This window comes from Mauremys mutica, chromosome 3 (genome assembly GCF_020497125.1).
Source record: "Mauremys mutica isolate MM-2020 ecotype Southern chromosome 3, ASM2049712v1, whole genome shotgun sequence".
In the NCBI taxonomy this organism is placed as follows: domain Eukaryota; kingdom Metazoa; phylum Chordata; order Testudines; family Geoemydidae; genus Mauremys; species Mauremys mutica.
In genome coordinates, this window is record NC_059074.1 from 207301717 (window position 1) to 207322067 (window position 20351).

Genomic DNA, 20351 nt, shown 5'->3' on the forward strand with positions numbered 1-20351 from the left:
AGTACTGAGATTCTCTCTATTTTGGAATCTCTTCCCCAAATGATTGTTCTTTAGTAGCAAACCTTATGGTTACTTCATTTCATCTAAGAGAGATCTATATTGGGAGTATCCTCTGTAGCCGTCTCTAACTGAGCCAGAACTTCTGCCCTGAACCATACAGGTATGCGACTAGTTCTTCAGTACTACTGTGTAAAGCCAAGTCTCTTTCTCCCTGATTCTTCACATGGATGCCCTTCCTTCACCCTGTCCCCTCCACCTTATCTCCCACAAGGAGCTAAAGCTTGGAAACTATTTTAGGATCAATGTAGAACTTTGTCTTCCACTGCTAATCTTCTGTTCAGCACTAGTATCACAGTGAAAGTATGTTTCATGTAGTGTTTTCTTTGATCTTTTTTTAAAAAAGTTGTTTGTATTCTGTTACATTCCTTTTGCAGGTTATATTTATATTATTTCCAGTTTTAAAATAATCCAGAAAACTTGATTTCACTTAGTTTTGTCAAATGTCAAGGCATGATAACATCAGTGCAAGCTTCTACAGATGAAAAAAATAGCATGCTTATATAAGAATGATAAACCACGCAGTAATTAAATGTTTCACAAACAAGAGAAAATGGATAGCATGCAGTCAGAGTGTCTAGTTTATGGTGTATTTGCATACACAGTATAAATGTAGACTATCCAAATATTAGCCCCTTCCAAATTGATTATCGGTTTTGAAAGCTTAAATCTTTTGTGACAGGCAGGCATGCCATGGATTCTGTAATTGTGTTCCTCTATGTTTGTGTTTGACTTCTTTTGTGAAAAACTAATTCTCAATGTCTGCAAATTTTCAGGGTGAGACCAGACTAAACTATTGAATTCCAAAATTTATTTAGTTTTGACTTCAGAGACTGTTAGTTAGACAAAAGTTGGTCAGATGTGATAAGAAATAAAACTTGAAGATGACAGTAGACTAACACATCTCATTAGAACTTGAAATGAGCCAATGTTATATTATTTTTGTTTCTGTTAATGCCCACAATGTGCTGAGCATTATGCAATAGTATGTAGGCTCTTAAGACCTTGGGAAATAAAATACTGTACACAGACAGAAGGACAGGGGGTGGGAGTAAGCAGTTCATTAATGTAATATTCTTATTAATGATTGTAGTACTGTACCAGACAGCATGCAGGCAATTCGCAGAAAAAATAGAGACCCTATTTTTACAGTGAAGATCTTACAATCTAAAGACAGTAAAACAACAAGGGAGAGCAGCACCAGGTGGAAAGGGTCTCTCTGCATCCCTAGCTAAAGGAGATGATCTGTTGAATGCTAAGGCTATTGGACTGGAGTCTCTTAACTTTTGGGTTTTCATAATCCAAATGATTGTGGTGGGGGGGGAAACCCCTTCATCAAGACCAAAAGATGACCACATATGGACAGGTAGTGAAACCAGTGACATATCTGCATTTCTGATTTGTAGTTTAATTCTTGTTAAATACTGTTTATACAGGAAAAAAGTGGGGAAGTTGTGAGGATGCATATACAGTTCCTTTAAAATTGTAGCAGGAAGTTAGGAAGGAGCGGTTCTCAGAGTTGCTCTCCCTATGCCTATGGGGTCGTCCCTGGTTCCTTGGAAGTTGGATTGAATAATTGATGTGCAGTTGTCTTCTGCCATTTGCCTGTGGAAAGGATCCCTGATATGATTTGCACCTTTCTCATCCTGAATTCTCTTCTTGGGCCCTTGAAGTGATTAATGTCAAATCTTCCTTTGCTGAAGCCATTTCATTCCACAGGGATTATAATTGTCCTGGAGGGCTCTTTAAGAGTGAGCCCTGCTTTAACTTTTCTTTGTCACTTTTGGCTTACTACTAATAAAGTTCTTACCTCTGCTGCCAAGTGTGCTCCTAGTTCTTGTGTGTCCCATTACATGCAATTTGGTGACAGAAATGGCTGTATCCTATCTCCTAGAGAAAGGAGAAAATAAAAGAAAAAGCATCAGTGAAATTCCACTACCGCAAGCAAGGAACGTTTATTTTCCTCCTCGCAAGCACTGTAGCAGCCCCGGTTCTGGCACCAGGGCTAAACTTGGCAGTGGGGGGAAGAGAAAGACTAAGTGTCCTAAGAAGGATGGAGGGCCAGAAAAACTCCTACCCAAAGCAGAGGCCAGAGAAAAAAATATTTTCCTCAGGCAGGAACGTGGAGAAGAGACTCTCTCAAGAAACTGGGCTGTGGGCAACACACCGGAACAGCTTCAGCAAGGTGTCCCAGACCCATAGAAACAGAAAAGGATGAGAGGTATCACCACAGAAGTGGGTGGGGGTGGAGAAGATGCCTTAAAGGTACAGAAGCAGCAGGATAAAAAGTAGCAGATTGCTCTTGAAGAAACTTATTTCTTTTACAATGAAGCTAATATTTCCTATAATAATCCCTCCAGAAGGTTTTCCCTTTGCTGATAAATCAGCATGGTCAAAATGGATAGGCTTTGACAAGCAATTTTGCATCGTTGCGTGGAAAGTGAGAAATACAAAGTAAGCTGTCTCATATTTATAATGGCAAGTGACCTACTTGAATACATCAAACCTAACTCCAGATCTAAATGACATAGTGAAGAAACTCTCTGATGTATAATTTTTAGGAAGTCTGAAAAACTCACAGATAAAATCAAAGGTGAACCCAAGAATACAAACTTGTAGTGAGACTTAGCAAAAAGCACAAAACTCAAGCAGAAGATTTGGAGACTGTCTACAAAGAATGGAAAACTACTTGTGGAAGATAGAGTAAAAAAAAAAAAAAACCTACACCATTCTTGGAATATGTGTCCAGCCTGTAAAGGAGAATGCACTAAATGTCATAAGAGACATGAGTGCAGCATTATTTAGATCTTATGTAAAGCATGGGCTAGGGAAAGGGGGAGAAGAGAAAGGAGAATAACATTTTCTAAGTGAAGTGTTCACAATAGACATGGTTGCAGAGCTGCTGATGTCTTCACAAGGAAATGTGGAGATTGAAGATCAGTAAGCAGCTCTTCACTAGAATGTGATGACCGTTTACAGAAGACTAACTAAAGTGAAATAGTATCAGAGGGGTAGCCGTGTTAGTCTGGATCTGTAAAAGCAGCAAAGAGTCCTGTGGCACCTTATAGACTAACAGATGTGTTGTAGCATGAGCTTTCGTGGGTGAATACCCACTTCGTCGGATGCATGAGAAGTGCTACAATACGTCTGTTTAGTCTATAAGGTGCCACAGGACTCTTTGCTGCTTTTAAAGTGAAATAGTGAATCCAGAAGTAAAATTAACATACCAGCATACACATCAGATCTTTGACACTGGGCAAGCAGACTGAATCAATGAAAATTTCTTCCAGTGTGAAACTTGAAAGAAAAGTTAGCAAAGGGAGTCTCTCATCTGAGATTTTGGTCTCTCTCTCAGGCTTACTGAAGAGTTGATAGATTGCTATTGCTGATTTCAGGAAGAATGAATTTCCTTTCCATGAACCCAGGCATCACATGATCCGTGGCTGAAACTGTAAAGAGAGCAGTGAAGTTGAGACTGATAAATCTTATGGACTTGGTTGTACAGAAGTGCATGGTCTGTCTATTTACTCTAGTTAAGAGATTCAATTTTGAATTGGCCTGTAAGGGAATGCTGCTACAGAAAATGTGGAAAACTAGACAGTGGAAATTACACTAAAAACCTCTTTCACTTTAAATATTACAATATTAATTTTGTGGCCTTGTGTGTGGATGGTGAACATATACCAGCTAAACCTCTGCAATCAGACTTCAAGGCCAGAAACCACATGAGAAAACATGAATCTGGTGCAGACGGCTGGTAAACACATGGAAGATCACTCTCTGTTAATCAACCATGAGGCGTTTGGACAGGTTACACCTTATTTGCCTTTGACCTGTCTTCTAACCAGGGATGTGCTGATCACTATTCCCTGATTAAAAACTGGGAACCTGAGACCAGAAATACGTTTTGCAAAGGCTTTGACAGACACGGTCAATATGATTGTGTATGGGGCTTTTGACAGTGTCATAGAGATAAATCAGAGGAGAAACGTTCTTTTGACTACATGCGAATATGGACACTATACAGCTACTGTGTGTTTTACCAGCAGACCCTTATGCAAAAGAGAATTTTTTAGATGTGCTTCCTAGCGAATGGCTCCCAGGTAGCAGTGTATCTCAGAGACTTCCCCCTAAGTTTTGTGGTCAACACACACGCACATGACCAGCCAAGTGAACAATGGTCCAGCTTGTACCTGGTGGAGTGTGACTGTAGAGACTTTTTTGACTCATATGGATACTCCCCAAACTGTGTTCTTTCCTAGAAGCATTATGAAATTTTTAAACAAAAATGCCACCCATGTGTTTCACTTGGAGAATCACAAGACTCCTGCTCTGTCGCCTGAGGCTATAGCTGCAGGTTTTCTTACATTACTGTAGTAAGGGTTTATCTTTTGGTCAGATATTAAAACTGTACTCTAATGACTTAGCGCAAAAGGACAGGATAGTGATGAATTCTGTTTAAAAAAAACAACACCACCACACAAAAAAAAAACTTGGGCATGTCTAGGCTTACTCAAAACATGTTTCTCCAAGCCCAGATGTGTGTATCTTGCAATGACTTTTATAACAGTGTTTCTCAATAAAGCACCCTCAAGTGGGGGTTTAAAGACAATTAATGTCTGGTGGTGTGGGGTTTTTTTGTTTTTGTTTGGTACAATGGCCAATGCAGAAAAAGTACATAGTATTTTTTTTAAGTATAGGAATATTTTGTTTAAAGGAAAACATTACCATTTTAAAAATGAATGCATGAAAAACATTGCACATGGAGCTGTTTGGGTTTTTAGCCAACTTTTGCTTCTTAGGAGGGAAAAAAGGGGTGGTTTCTTGATCAGCCATGGTTTAAAGGCCTTCAGGCATTCGAAAAGCTCTGTGTTGGCTGCGTGGTGGAAGATGGTACGTTCAGCTCCACTATGGCATTTATAAACATGTCCCATCCTTTAGGTCCATGTCTTCTAGGAATGGAGCTTGTTTGGGTGACAATCTGACTAAGTTAAGCATGTTAGAACCATTAACAACTGAGCCTTTGTACACAAAAGCCCCATAATTGTTCTGTGAAGAGATCTTTTTACTCTGCCCGATTTATTTAGCAATACTAATGCATTTTTCGTGTAACACCTATTCACATTATCCAACACCTCCTGAGTAACAGAGTCAGAGTTCTTTGGTGTTTCTGGGGGTTGGCAGTCATGCTCTTTCCTGTTCCAGTAGAAACAGATTTATTTTCCCTTTATCTGCATCACTCTGCCTCATGTACATTAGGGATCTTTGAAGTACGGCTGCATAAAGTTTATTTCATATTCAAATAAATGGGTCCTTTGAAGAATAGCCTTCATTTTAGTATCCAGTAAGTGGCCCACATTTGTTCTGATATTTTTCTCCGCTGGAGGGAAAACCCTTAATTGCTCCAATTAGTGGAAAGGCACTAGGTACATTTTTTTCCTGCATACTCTGTTATTGATTAGTCAAAAGTCCCATTATCAGAGGGATAGCAAAACTTAAGAGGTCGATAAACTCCCCCCCCCCCCAGACTGCTTCACCAGATGCTTTTTTTTCTAGTGAGATACTTTTATTACACAGTTCTTATACATTTGCATCTTTTTCAGCACATGTACTTAATTGTGTGTTAAAGGTACTTTTTCTGTTAAGGTGTTGAGTTCTGTTTCTGAGATAGGCACTACTAAATTATCAGAGGCACACAATATGCCCTTCCTTTTCTGCAGGGGTGATTGGCTAAGTAATTTGAAAAGGACCAGGTTTCTCTTCACATAGCCAGATGTGCTTGCAGTTGGCAGCCTTGGCTGTTAAAAAGGACTTACCAAAAATTAATTTCTTTTTATGCCCAGCTGTTCTTTTCAAAGTATAAACTGTGGGCCAGTCTGGATGGAAAATCCTAGTTCTTAATCTATAAACCTCTGGTGTAGAAGTGTTTAAATCCACCACCAGATAGCCATAAGTTCTTTTGGTAGCTTCAGTAGCTTCTAGAAAGAATTCTGCATTGCTAGCATACATTTGCAGAGCAAGCATAATAATTTGTAATTTTATCCCTGTTTTTTTTTTAACAGAATCATGTACTTTGTGTTTCGGTTAATTGTGCAACTCTTCCTCCCCCCCTCCCCCCCCCGACAAAATACGTTTTGAACTATATACATAATGCACACATTCCTGTAATGCATGTACTTGGTAAAGGCTTTCTCAATTTCATCACTTTCACAAGCAGAGTTAATCAAATAGTCTACAATAATCTTATTTACTTTATTGGTAGGAAACAAGTGGTCATCATTAAAAGCATCAGGTGACCCCTCCACAAAATTGATAAAAGGTTATTTACAAAGCAGTTCTTTATACTGAGATTGTCTGCAACTGTAACACCACACGGTAGTCTCAGACATAACAGATATTTGCTCAGTGTTATCCAACACATTTTTTATAAAGTGACTTTTCTAATAGTTGCTAGGCCCTGTGAGAATTACAAAAAAAAGGAGGTTTCCACCATGTATCCATTTTCCAAAGCTGTAGTGCAGGGTTTAAACTTTTCTCATGTTGTGACTGTTTGTATTTTCTTAAGGGTCTTTGTCTCTATTTGCTACTGATTTTTGTTCCTTACAGTAGAGGACTGCTGCACTTGTGTCTTCTTTGGGTTATACTTCCCTAGGTCTATGCTATAATCTAGGACTAGATCTGTCAAATTGTCAAAGTAGATCTTATCACAGTTTGCTATGTTGAGGGTAATCTCTTTGACTTTCATGTAGGCCTTCCCCTCCGACAGCTTGTACCCATATGACTTTGGACTTACTGACACAAACTCTGTGATGTGTTGATCTGGCAGGGTCTCGCTTGTGAGGTCCCTTAAATAATCCGCTGGAGGGAGGTTCCAGTCTCCCTCCCTTTTCACAAATACCACCTACTCTGTGTCATGGTACAGGCACCTCTTTGCAACCTGTCTAGCAGGTTATATAGTTCTAAGATGGCCATAAGTGGTGGTGAAATAAGCCCTGAAGATGTTAGTATTGCCAGAGACCATGTAGCATTCTTTTGTATACTTCCAAGACATGCAAGCTGTTTCATCATTGATAAACTTGGAGGATGAAACCTCCATAATTAGGAGAAAATAGGTACTGAAAGAGTTCATCAAGAGTCTCATGATGCTGGTATTGGGTAGGTTTGTTCTTTTGCCTAATTTACCCCCCAGAGAATTTAAAAACAATTTAGCAATTTGGTGCTTTGTGGAGTTCAGCATAATCTTATGTTGGCATAGATGCACACCTTCTTTCTTTTAGAATCATTAACTTATTTATTTTGTTTTTCTTTGTGCACCAGCTTGGATACCCTGAAGTCTCTTGTTCCTGTACTTAGAAAAGAGTTTGTCAGATTTTTCTTCAAAATGCTAAATTTCATAGGTGGTGGGTTGTTGTTGTTTTTTTTTTTTTTTGCCACCATACACCCCTTTGCTATGGCCGCATTCAATTCCACTGTGCACCAAGTCCCCAGGATGGCGCTCTCCTCATCAGTATGGGTGCATGTCTTCTGCTACTCAGTTTCCACACAGATTTGGCATAGTGGGAACATAAGTTTGCCACCCACTCTGACAGATAACATTGGGGGGAAAGAGGCCTTGTGGGCAGTGTGGTTTAATTTTGGAATTCCAAAATAATTTATGAGGAGTCCAAATTTGTCATGAACAATATTGGCTTGTTTGATGGGGTATGCTTTAGTTTTGTTTATGAAAGGGTGCAGGCTGGTAAAATTGTAATAGTGAATTTCTTCGTTGGGGGTAGGTTTGTAATAAAGGAAAATAACGTTAGACCTCCCTCCAAAAAGAGCATCCCTTGGCACCAGAGTTGAGGCAATTGGGCTTTGTTGAAGAAATCTGCAAGCTCCCTATCTATTTCTATCATCACCTCCCACTTGTGTTCCCAGAGGGTCCTGACTTCATATCCTCATCTTTTCAGAAAATCAGTCTTGAGCTGTGTCTTGTAATAAAGAAATCCAAAAGTCATCCCTGTCATTAGGTTGTGTGCTTTTTCATCATAATAGGTGACACAGCCATAGAAAAAAACCATTAAATTGAAAGGCTGTGCATTTCCTGTTAGTGACGGCATAACTGTCTAGAAAGTAGGATCCTACCTGTAAAGCATATTGTATCTATATATTTTCTTCATGAGCGATATACGGCAGCCACTGGATAGCTGGAGTCAAATAGCTTTTTCTGTCTGTGATAGTTGTCTGGAGGGAGAAGTGCTGTGGTGTTGGGCAGTAAAAATATAAATCTGTACATAGCCATGTAGACAGAGGCCAACATTATGCGCTGGAAAGGATCTATATACAAGTTTACCTCTATCAGGACCCTTCACTGCAACAGCTATCTCATTTTCATGATCTTTTCTCTGTACAGGATACAGGCCCATTTCAGTTTTGACATCCTGCTGACAATAATACGCAAGCTCCTGCTGCAAGTCAAATGTCTTATTGGTTTTCCTGATACCAGTCTTGAAATTCTGCTTTCTCCCCAGGCATTATGCTGTCAGTGTCGTAGTCCTCTCCCCTGGCATAGGGCCCACATATTTTTTTTATATATATAATAACAAAAGTGGGAAATGCTCTTTGTAACCTTCAAACGCCATTACCTCTGTAATGCAGCTTGAAGTTGCTGTTTCCATTCTAAACAAATCACACTGAAATAAAGACATGTATCGTTATTAGTAAAGACAGCATGTATAAAGAGTAAGATTGTACAATATATATTTTCAGATTTATAAAGCAAGCAAAACCCCATGTCCTGCAGTCCAGTAGTAATAATTTTTGAAAGATGGTTGCTGTTATAAGAAGACTGTCTCCAAAAAAGCTTTGTTTTTTATGCCAGCCTGTTTCAAACAAAGTTCAATTTCTGTAGTTAGCAGATTGATTTGATCTCTACAGCTCTGAAATTCCCTATGTATGTATTAATTATTTACTCATCCTAAAAAATTCCTTTTGTTTAATTTAATATTAATCAGAGCTCACCACCCCCCTTTCCATGGGTGAATTACTGATTATTTTTCCAGCCCCAACAGGACCTAGTGTCTTGAACCCTGATGGAGCATTAAGGAAACATGGATGTGTGATTACTAAGGATATGATTCAGTCATGAAAGTCACAGATTCCATGACTTTCCAGGATCTCTGGGACTACTTTTGGGGTGTGGCTGGAGCCCCCAATCAGCCACAGGGCTGCCAGAACAGCTGACCAGCGGCCAGTCTCAGGGCTGATGGAGCAGTAGCCCCTGGGCTGCTGAAACAGCTGGGCTTCTGTGAATTTTTGTTTATTGCCTGTGACCTGTCCCTGACTTTTACTAAAAATACATGTGACAGAATCTTAACCTTAGTGATTACATCTGAAGGCAATAGTTCCACACAACCTCTTTTTTTCAGTAGGTTATGGTTAAACCAATGTAATTAAGTGGTGTTGAGTCAGTTGTACTTATGTACACATCTCAAATATCCATGTTTTATACAGAATATAGGAGCTTTTTTGGTTTATTTGAAACACATGTTTTTGTTTTATTTCCCCTGAATTCTACTATATGCATTTCAGCTTTTTGCTGTAAATTGGTTTCTTTTCTTAAAGACCTAATAGCTGAGTTCTTTGAAGCTATTTTTATTTAAAAGACTTACAACCCTTGAAAACAGAGATGCCCCATCAAAACTTTGATCTTATTTAACTGCCACACAGACCTTGTAACAGAAACACAGAGAGAGACACAGATCTTTTTTAATAGACATTTTTATTTACAGGTACCAAGTTTTATTATACTTTATATTGCATGCTTGTCCCCTTGCCATTCTCTAACTTAATTCTTTTAGACTTTTGATAATTTTCCTAAGTGGGGCTCTGTAACTTTTTGTGTGGGTCAGGCAGTCAATATAATGCACTAAGCGGATATTCTTTGGTATGATCATTTTGTTTAAATACTGTTAGGATCTCGAGCGCTTTCCACAGCATTTACCAAGGTCATCCCTTGTGCTAAATTTTCTTGGATTAAGCACAGACATTGCGTTCCATAACCTATGGCAATAAAAGCATTTAATAGGCTTTCCAAACACAGGTCAGCACACAGGGTGTGGAGCTTGGAGTTTCCATCCTCTGAAGTCCAACTCACGCTGCTGGCCTACCCTGTCTATAACGCAGCCCTCACAATCTTCAAAAAGCTGCTCTCTAAGACAGTGATTAAGGATAGCACAAACAGAAATGAGTACAATAGAGTGCATAACCATTTTTATGCTCAAGACATGGCACTGGCTCAGCTCTATGCCAAGGGCCTTCTTCAGTGCATATAGCCGTCATCCTCTTCATGCTCGGTTTCCTCTTGTCTTGGTGTTGAGCAAAAACAAGCTGGGCTTGATTCAAGGTCTCTCTCTATGATGCAATGCTGTCCAGGGCCTCTGGTCCTCTAGAAAGGCATTGTTGAGACACTTTCAGAAAAAAACAAACAGCTGTCAGTCTGCTGTTTTTAGATTTACTCAATCCCAGGTTGGTTCCTAGCCCATTACACCCCATCCTCAATCATCACTTTTTATAGTCTAGTTAAGTGTCTTCTCCATTCACCTCATCTGACTCTAGCAAGTTATCGTCTCCTTTCTCTATGGGGGTGGACACTGGATGACCATTGTGCTTGTTAGTCTGCCTCACAAGCGCTTAGGTCTCGGGGTCAGATTCTGGCATAACCATCAACAGCTGGGCCAAAGGGCTCCCCTTCGCAGTTCCCACCTCTTCAGAACTGTCACTGATGTATTGCTTTCTCCTCAGGGACAGAGTGACTCAGAGCTAAAACGAATTCTGTAGTTCTTCTGGGGGTGATGGAGACCATGTTTCCCCTCAGCGTTTCCTACGATTCCTGAAAAACACGCTCTTGAATCAAGATGGCCTCTCTCACACAGCAATGGGGATGGGGCTGCCACTTGGCCAAATGTTGAGCTCTGGAGATTGAGGGTTCTGGCCTAGACCCTAATGCTATACCAGTTATAATTGTTATATGTTTCCCTTCCAGGAGGGCCTATGGGAGGGAAACCCATTCTGATTGGTAGATGGCAGTGGGAGGTGTTGTTAGAGATGTCACATTACCCTCTTCTGAACTGGTCACTCTGACCTGGAATTTGCCCTGATTCGTCAGATCTGCTGTCAGGGAGATCCTATTGAGCTGAAACCCAGTCTGATTAAGAGAGAGAATGGGGGGAGCCACTCGTTTTCGGTCATATGTCAGTCTCGACCCTGGAAGTAGTAACCCAGGGGGAAGGCCTTAAGATGAAAGGTGGGTGGGGCCTTAGGGGCAAAGGGGTGGGAACAACATTTGATTGACATTGTACCCCTATGCTACTCCAGCTGTTGTCTTGCTCTATTTCTTGGCTTCTGTTGTTTTGTCATAATTATGATCTGTTTTATTTTTTAAATATGCCTGTTCTCCCTTCTCAAAGCCCTATCTGTTTTTTCATCTGAGGAGGGCTGGCTGCAGCTCCCTAATGATCCTGTTAATGCCACTTAGGCATACTTCACTCTACCAGTGGTCGTCTGTTGCCATTGAAGTTCCTGTAGTTTGAGGCACTTGACACCAAGCTCAGGAGCCAAACTTTGACTGCCGGACTAGTTGGTGTCCTATTTATTTGGAAAACATTCAGGTATTTAGATTTTGCAAGTATAAGAAGGAAACAGACAAATTAGGATAAATACAGACTTACCACTGTCCCTTTAAATTCTGACTGACATATGTAACATCTATAAAACCATTGCACACTTAGCTAGACTGGCACAAACTGTACAGATATAATGGAAATATATATTGTTGGTACCTGGATGGCAGTCTAATGTAGTGGTGTGTCTTTAAAATGCAAAACATACTCTTTATTTTGTTTGGTTTTAGACTTTGCTTGTATCAGACATTTAAAAATGTTCTAAGGAGATGAGTAAAATACATATTACAGGACAACTGTATCTTCACATAATAGAAGGTATATACTTTTGGTAATACTTTTTTTTCTTTTCTTTTCTAGCCCCTTGTGCCTCACAGAATTCATTCAACAAGTAGAAATGTGAGAGAAGAAAAAACACGCTCTGAAATAAACTGTAAGCATGTGTATACTTTGTTAAATTAAGACTATTAAAGGTTATAATAACTTGAAATTAGCTTAAACTGAGCTTTTGTCTATCTACCTTACCTAGAAGGAGTCTGGTGGCACCTTAAAGACTCTCAGATTTATTTGGGCATAAGCTTTCATGGGACTCCTTGTTGTTTTTGTGGATACAGACTAACATGGCTACCCCCTGATACTTGATACCATAACTAGGAATATTTTTATTAAGAGGCAGCACAGAATGAATTTATACACAATTTCACTTATTGTGAACATAGGAACAGATTATACAAAACAGTGTGATTTAAAAATTATACAAAAGAGTGTTATTGACACACTCTCTCTCTCTCTCAAAATATGTAGCGGTCCATACCATTTTGTTTTCCAACAATGCTTCAAATCTCTCTACTACTATAGCCTAGTGAAATAGGGTTTAACATAGGTTCCTCTCAGAGACTTTCAATGCCACTTCATGCTATTCTTCAGAGAGGGTTTCCGGAGAGTGGTGCAAGATTCTGTCTTCACCCTAGGGCTGAGGAAAATGTCATCATAATATTGCTATGCATTGCAACTTGGTACTTTACTTTGAATATTGCTGGCATTAAACTTTTGGGCCAGCTATTAAGAAAATGTTTCATTTAAAGTTGAAGTGAAAGCCCCCTGAAACCTTATGGTGATGATAGAGAAACCACTGCTAAGAAAACCCTGAGCATAACACTGACATCTCTCATTCGACTATTGTTTTAAGATCATTAGTTTTATTTTCAAACTGAAATGGTCACACGCAACTTGGTGGAGGGAGAGTCTGACGAGAGGTCAGATCAGAAGGAAGGACTTCCCTTTCTCCAAAAACAAATGCAGTTTAAATTTTGGGTTTGGTATCTTGGGATTTATAAACTAATAGTAACTTTGGAATTCTTGAGCTTCAAGAACTCAAGAACATTGTATCCAGCTTTAGGTACAGTGGCCAATGTCTCTTGCAGAAGAGCAGTGCTGGAAAATTTAATTAGTACTCCTCAATCCTTCATCAGGGCTTTTTACTGCTAGTTAAATCTCCCAACAGTACGGATCTGAAAAAGCAATTCACAGAAAAGAATTACTCACCTGTAACTAAAGTTACGAGTTGCCTTGCAGAGTTATGCTCCCCTACCATGCTGCTTCTGAATCCTTTTTGTGATCCTTCTCATGTGTGGATGATGAGGACCTAAGTGCAGTACCTTATATAGCTCTGAACAGAAGTAAGGATGTGCAACCCCTAGAGCTTGCTGCTTTCTAAAGGGTTCTGAGCTCATGGCACTAAGGGCATGCGTGTGTCAGAAATACAGATCAATGGAAGTATAATATGTGCATAAAACGGAATTATGCTTAGTTAGTGGGCAGCTGCTACTAGAAACTGAATCGTTTCTCACAGTAAGCGAACCAGATCTTGACTTTATTTTTTTCCTCTATAGTTGGTCAAATAAAGTTCAATCCTCCATTAAGGAAGGAGACAGAGCCACATCATGAGTTTGTGAGTAACATATTGCATGGGTTTTATGCCTCAGATTCTACATCCTGCAAATGAGAAAAAAGTTTGACTTGTGACATAGTACCTTCTCTCTCCCCCCAAGCAATTTTATCAATGAGCTCCTCCCCCTGGAGATCAGGTTCTTAGGAAGGGAGCGTGCCTGGAGCTGTACTCCTTTGGCATAAGAGCCTTGCAAGAGCAGAGCTGGCACACTTCTCTTGCAGTGCAGTACAAGAGCTCCTCCTTCCTCCCTCGATCCTTTCCTCTGGTAAAGAGCCAGCTGGCTTTGGAGATGTGAGTTGGTGTGCACGCTCTCTCTTCCACAGCAGCTGGCTTGGGCAGGCGGACTACAGCCTGTAGTATCCCAACAGGACAGAGAGGAGTAGCTTATTTAATACAAACGAGAATTTCTGCAACAACTTGAGAGAAATTATTCTCCCATTTACATAGCTGTATAATCACATTACTTATTGCTATGCTGATTAGAGCATTATATATATAAAATTAAACATATGGGAAAAACAGAGGATCAGCAATTCTAAAACTGGCAAGAAAAATGTATGTTAAGAGCGAGTCTTACCGAAACCACCTTACAATGTCAGTACTCTTACTCCCCTTCTCTGTAGTCTGCCTCACTGTACTATACATTGTGGAAACCAGGGCCGCCCAGAGGATTCTGGGGGCCCGGGGTCTTCGGTGGCGGGGGGCCCTTCCGTTCCGGGACCCGCCGCCGAAGTGCCCCGAAGACCCGCGGCGGGGGCCCCCCCCCCGCTGCCGAATTACCGCCGAAGCGGGACCCGCCGCCGAAGTTCAGCTCGGTCTTCGGCGGTAATTTGGCGGAGGGGGGCCCCCGCCGCGGGTCTTCGGGGCACTTCGGTGGCGGGTCCCGGAATGGAAGGGCCCCCCGCCGCCGAATTACCGCCGAAGACCGAGCTGAACTTCAGTGGCGGGTCCCGCTTCGGCGGTAATTCTCCAGCGGGGGGTCCTTCCGCCCCGGAGCGGAAGGACCCCCCGCCGGCGAAGACCGGGAGCAGAAGAAACTCCTGCGCCCGGCCCCGCAAGAGTTTTCCGGGCCCCCCGGAGCGAGTGAAGGACCCCGCTCCAGGGGCCCCGAAAAACTCTGGTGGGGGCCCCTGTGGGGCTCGGGGCCTGGGGCAAATTGCCCCTCTTGCCCCCCCCCTGGGCGGCCCTGGTGGAAACTATTATGATTAGCACACTCTTTAGTTCTACATGCCTTTAAATATTTTCTCACTTTTGTGTTGTTCTTTTTGTTCTTAGAGAAATTCTTGAAAATGTGACATGACAATTGCAAAATAGATTTTAATGAAGAAGATATAGCTTAAAATTGAAAAAGCAGCCCTTTTTAGATTGTACATTTTGATTTTAAAATTCCTGTGACTGGGTGTATGTCCCCGTCACCCAGCTGAACAGCTTTACAGGACAACAGTGTGTTTTTGAGGGGAAAACTTTCTTCTGGGGCTTAAGTCACGGCCATCAGGAGCGGTTTTTTTGGCAGATGTTCTTGGAAGGGAGGAATTGAAGTTCACTCCGCATTGAGTTGAAACACACAGGAGTATTGCCTTTTGGAACCTTAGTTGTCTCTCTGGCTGCAAGAAAGGATTAATCCTGCTGATAGGGAAAACCAACACAAAAGGTTTCCTTGCCAGAAGGGAGAACCAGAACTCTTTGTTTTGACTCTGTCAAAAAGACAGACAACCACTGCCTAAACCCCTGTGTTTATCTCCCTCCCCATGAGGAGCTAGAACTGTTTGTTTGGATATTTCTGAGGAGGGAAAGGGAGTGCTTAATTGCCTGCCTAGTAATGGGAAGCATGAAGGACTGTACTTCGCTCTAAAGATAAAGGAATTTCTTTATTTAGGACATCTTCAGATATTCTTATTTTAAAAGGTTTTTCAGCACCTTATTCCTGAGGGCATGGCAGCAGCTTTTCTATAATACCCTACCAAGTTATTTGAGCTCATGTTCAGTCTGACCATAGATGAAGAAAAAATGCATACAAGTGAAACAAAACCGTTATTTTGACATTTATGAGGTTACTTTGAACTACATAGAAATGTAACGGTAATCTGGAAAAAAACATTTACACTTAAGTAGTTCCAATATTTTACAGGTACCTGCTTTTATTAAATTAAATATGAATGGCTTTAATGGCTGATTCATTAATATACTGCAAAGTGGAAAAGCCAGATTGATTCTTGGAAGCTAGAGAATGGTTCCTTGTTAGAGGATGAGAGGATTGTGGAGGTGGTGTCAGTCTCAAAGATTGAGGAAAGGAGTATTGTATCATTAAATTTAGATCATTCTGGTCAATTGAAGTCCGAGTACTAACTGGCTGCAAAAGAAGTCTTGTTCATTCTAAGACACATTTTGATGAAAGGTCTCGTAGGAAGAGAGATTGAGGGTAGAAGTTTGCAATAATCTCCAGTATTCTAACAGGTGACAAAAAATCCTGGAATGGGGGGGATTGAGGGAGGGGAATAAATTGATAATTGCTAATTCCAATTTATTATGGTAGTTCTTTGGTTCTTTTTGCTTTTTTGCTGTTAAGTAATGTTTAAACTTTATACTAAATTAATTATGATGTAATATGAAATGTAAGCTTTGTCAGAAGCTGTTTAATATGGTTTCAGTTTGCATTTGCATTAACAAAATTGTGTTGGCAAGACAATTTCCCTTTGTGTACATCTGCCTTTCAGTCTCAAAGTAAATAACCTGAGTTTCTTGGTCTCTGTCTAATGAACAGCCCAACAGTAACGATTTTTTGGACAGTTCAGAAGAAATATACTACACTGCAAGATCTAACCTGGTATATTTCACCTTCTGATTTTCTTTGTCAACCTTGGTTTTGTCTCTTTATTTTTGTTTTTCAAAGCTAAAGTTTTGTTCAATTGCTGTACTTGCTTTTGCCTCTATAGAACAGTTTTTCAGTCTAAGGGTTAAGTTGTATGAATATTTCTAAGGAACGGAGGGAAAATATATATAAAGTAGGTCAGTATTATGCATTAACTGTAATGTCTTAAACTTTTTTCACTGTGTCTAGGAGAGATTTCTTAGCATATTTTGTTTGGCAGTTCCTTTAAACATCCATTTGAAAGATTAGAAAATGTGTATGTTTTTAATGTTTTAATATCCAAAATGTAATTACAGTATAGAATGAATACAAACATTAACATGGGTACTGACAAAACCATGAACATTCGAAGAGCTAGATCAGAAATGTGATTGTCTTGGCATTTGGTACTGCCCTACTGTACCTGTTCTCTTTTCCAGCCCTTCTCTGCTTTAGCAATGCAGTGTGAAAATCAAGCCAGCAAGCTTTTCTCTGTTCTGCTCCTGGGTCTTCAAATGGCCAGAGACTCCTGTATCTGTCGTTGGTGATGGTTGCTAGTTATGTGTAAAGTAGTGAGAGCACCGTTTCATTTCTTCAGACTCTGTACTAGGTGGAACATGCTATGCTACCAACTAAACCCAAGTCTTGTTTTGGTTTGTAAACTGAGAATTTCATGTTGAAGTCCATTGAGAATAATAAATATGGAACACAATGATGCCTTTTTACATCAGCTTCTCAGAAACTGTATCTGCCAATATATATGATAGCTTAAGCTGCACTGACTCCAGTTTTGGAGGCAGTCCTGTGTAGATTTTCCTCCTTAACATACACAAATGTCCTTTAGCAACTTTCTTGGGACTATAGCTCCAGTTTCTCTGCCTCCAGCAGCATTGTCCTGCACTTCAGCTCTGCTTTTCTTTCAGCTACCGACTCTTCATTTTCTCACTTTTTTCCTGCCACTTTCATCTCCGCTGCATGCAGATGGTTCCTGCTGTCCTCGTGAGTGCGGCTCCAGCAGATCTTTCCATGGTCATTCCCAAAGGGACTCCTGCAGCCCCTCATAGATTGGCATAAGCCCATTACAGTAGTTGCTCCATGTGTTGCCCTCTAGACCACTGAGTGTAATCTGGCCTAAGATGCACTTGCAGCATGTATCCTGACCAGACCTCCTCTTTGGCATCTCCTCTGCCCCACGGTTTTAAACTTAGGACAATAGTGATTGCTACAATGAAGAAAGAAGGAAATGTTACTTTTAAATAGGAGGGAGTTTTCTAGGCTGTGAACACTTTCCAGACATCTCCGCTTCATCTGCATCAGGCACTCTCCATTCTGCAATTCCACAGGCTCATTGTGAAACAGAGAGAAGTGCTCTGACTCAGTCACAGGATCCCATTTACTTTTGAGATTTGGTTTTGTTTGTTTTCTCACCAACCAAGGTTGTTCTTCTGGAAAGCCCAGAAACTGAAGGAAGTTTTTCTCTCATCTTCTGTATGAGACCATGCTAATCATGCTCTCCCTCCTCTAGATCTGTTAGTCTCAGCTGCAGACACTGTTCACTGGACAGTATATGGTTTCTTCAAGCCTTCATGAAGTGGGATTGAGTAGTCCTCTCATCAAGAGGCTTTGACTTCCCATTTCACTTGGGTCCGGAAATTGTTCCACTGTGGAACATATACCTGATGAGAGACAAGCCTTTGGCCAGGGGCGGCTCCAGGCACCAGCACGCCAAGCGCGTGCTTGGGGCAGCAAGCTGCGGGGGGCGCTCTGCCGGTCGCCGCGAGGGTGGCAGGCAGGTTGCCTTCGGCGGCATGCCTGCGGAGGGTCCGCTGGTCCCGCGGCATCGGCGGACCTCCCGCATGCTGCCGCCAAATTTGCGGGACCAAAGGCAGCCTGCCTGCTGTGCTTGGGGCAGCAAAATGCCTAAAGCTGCCTCTGCCTTTGGCAAAACCCATGAATCTTCAGGATCATAACCAAAACAAGCGTCAAAGGTTGGAGAGGCTTTATGGGGCATATAGATAATGACAGCGACTGTAGTCCAAGTTGGAATTTCAGATCACCATCAAACTCTGTGGCACTCTGGGCACTGAATCTAGCCATTCAGCAGCTTCTTCCCCCAATCACTACACAGATTATATTTAAGAAGTTTGACATTTGAACTGTGGCCACTGGTAAAAATGGACAGGGTTAAAATGAAACCTGTCTCTGAGACTGCCATCTGGATCCTCTGGGAGATAGAAAAGGTTCAGTGGTTGACTTCTCAGCTATATCTAGGGAAATTTCAGTGCCTCAAAAGACTAACTAGCAGATCCACCATCATTCATGGCAGATGCCAAACTAACAAGATGGTGCTATTGTAGTGCCTTCCACAAAGAGACATGTTTTCTTCACATCTAAACAAATTTTGGTTCTGTCTTGATCTAGGCACAAGGATCTTCCCATTGAGAGGGTGGATGCTCTTTCTTAAAATGGTCAACCCCTAAACACATGCCTTTTCTGCCAAAGAAATGCATATGTATTTGCCAAAAGGCTAAAGTCATCCTCAAGCCCTGTCACTGTCCCATGAGGCCTTGTTTCCCTAGTTTGTATTCAGCCTGTCTATATTAGAACCATGGCAACTCCCTCAGACAAGGAACCTTCCCATCAGTTCTGATCAGATCCAATTCTGCCCCTGGACCCACACAGCATGTGTAGCAGCTTGAGATCTACCTTTTAAAAAACGATTGGCGATTTTTTTGGTGCTTCAGTTCTAGGTGCCCATCAAGACACAGGAGTGTCAGAAAGCAAGTGTACGTAGCACATTTCGAAAATCAGGTTCCTTGTATGTTTCAATTGGGCACCCAAAATCACTAGTCATTTTAGAAACTTCAGGCCTGGATGTTAACAAAATAATTCTCCAAACCTTTGGCTTCTCTTCTCATCTGATTGATGTTTTGCTTACATCCAAGGAGGACTACAAATCAGGCATATTGGAGCAATTGGCAGTTTCTTTAGTGGGTGCTGCACCAGAAGTATCCCTCCCCTCGAGGCACACCTCTCCTTCCTTTTGGAGTTTTTGTTAAAGGGCTGTATCAGAAGACTGAGTTACAACACCCTTGAATGTCACATACCAACTCTCAGATCCTGGCTAAACAATGACAACCTCATCCTGCATTCTCACATCACTTGACTTTTTCCAGTGTGCTAAATGCTGTCAACCGCCAGTCTGAACCAGTTAGCAGAATGGAACCTTAATTTCATTCTGAATGCTCTCAACAAATCTCCTTTCAAGCCTCTGGCAAAAGCTGCCTTCCATTATCTTTCTATTAAACCGATGTTCCTCATTGCTACCACCTTTGTTCAAAGAATTAATGAGTAGGGAGATCTCTTGTGTAAAGAACTCTTCCTCCTGTTTTTCACAGATAAGCAGTTCTTAGAACTGTTCCGACATCATTACTTAGGAAATTTCCTTCCCTTCCGTCTGAACACATCCTGCCCAAGGAAGTGAATTAGAATTCCCTAGATGATATTAGAGCTGTAAAATATTGCCCAAATGGAACAACTCTTTTTCATAATGCCAAGATCTTTTGTTTTGTATGTGGTCCATCCTACTTTTTTGGAACCGGTTTCAAATTCCACATTTCCCCATAAGTCATGGCAGCTCTTAAGGGATCCTGTATTCATTTCCAAAAGGCTCCCCATACAGGAATAATCGCACTCACTACTTGGTTAGTAGTTATATTGTGGGCATAGAAGGGACTGTCCATCGTGTCAGGAAATCTCCACCCTGGGCTTCTCTCCGTGCCTTCATTAACACTGTAAGGGAATGCAGAGTCCTCTAGGAGTGCAGCTTTTGGTC

At 41.1% G+C, this 20351-nt stretch overlaps 1 protein-coding gene across 2 annotated transcripts in view; it reads left to right on the plus strand.

The window, feature by feature from the left end:
* The window catches only part of MAP4K3 (mitogen-activated protein kinase kinase kinase kinase 3), a 134699-nt gene that overhangs the window by 48221 nt on the left and 66127 nt on the right, over window positions 1-20351 (plus strand). Inside the window, exons 13-15 of one of the 2 annotated variants that reach the window (XM_045009748.1) lie at window positions 12078-12150; window positions 13610-13668; window positions 16430-16492. In XM_045009748.1, the coding sequence (XP_044865683.1) occupies window positions 12078-12150; window positions 13610-13668; window positions 16430-16492 (195 nt within the window). The remainder of the gene's footprint in view (window positions 1-12077; window positions 12151-13609; window positions 13669-16429; window positions 16493-20351) is intronic. The other variant, XM_045009749.1, reaches the window with a different exon arrangement.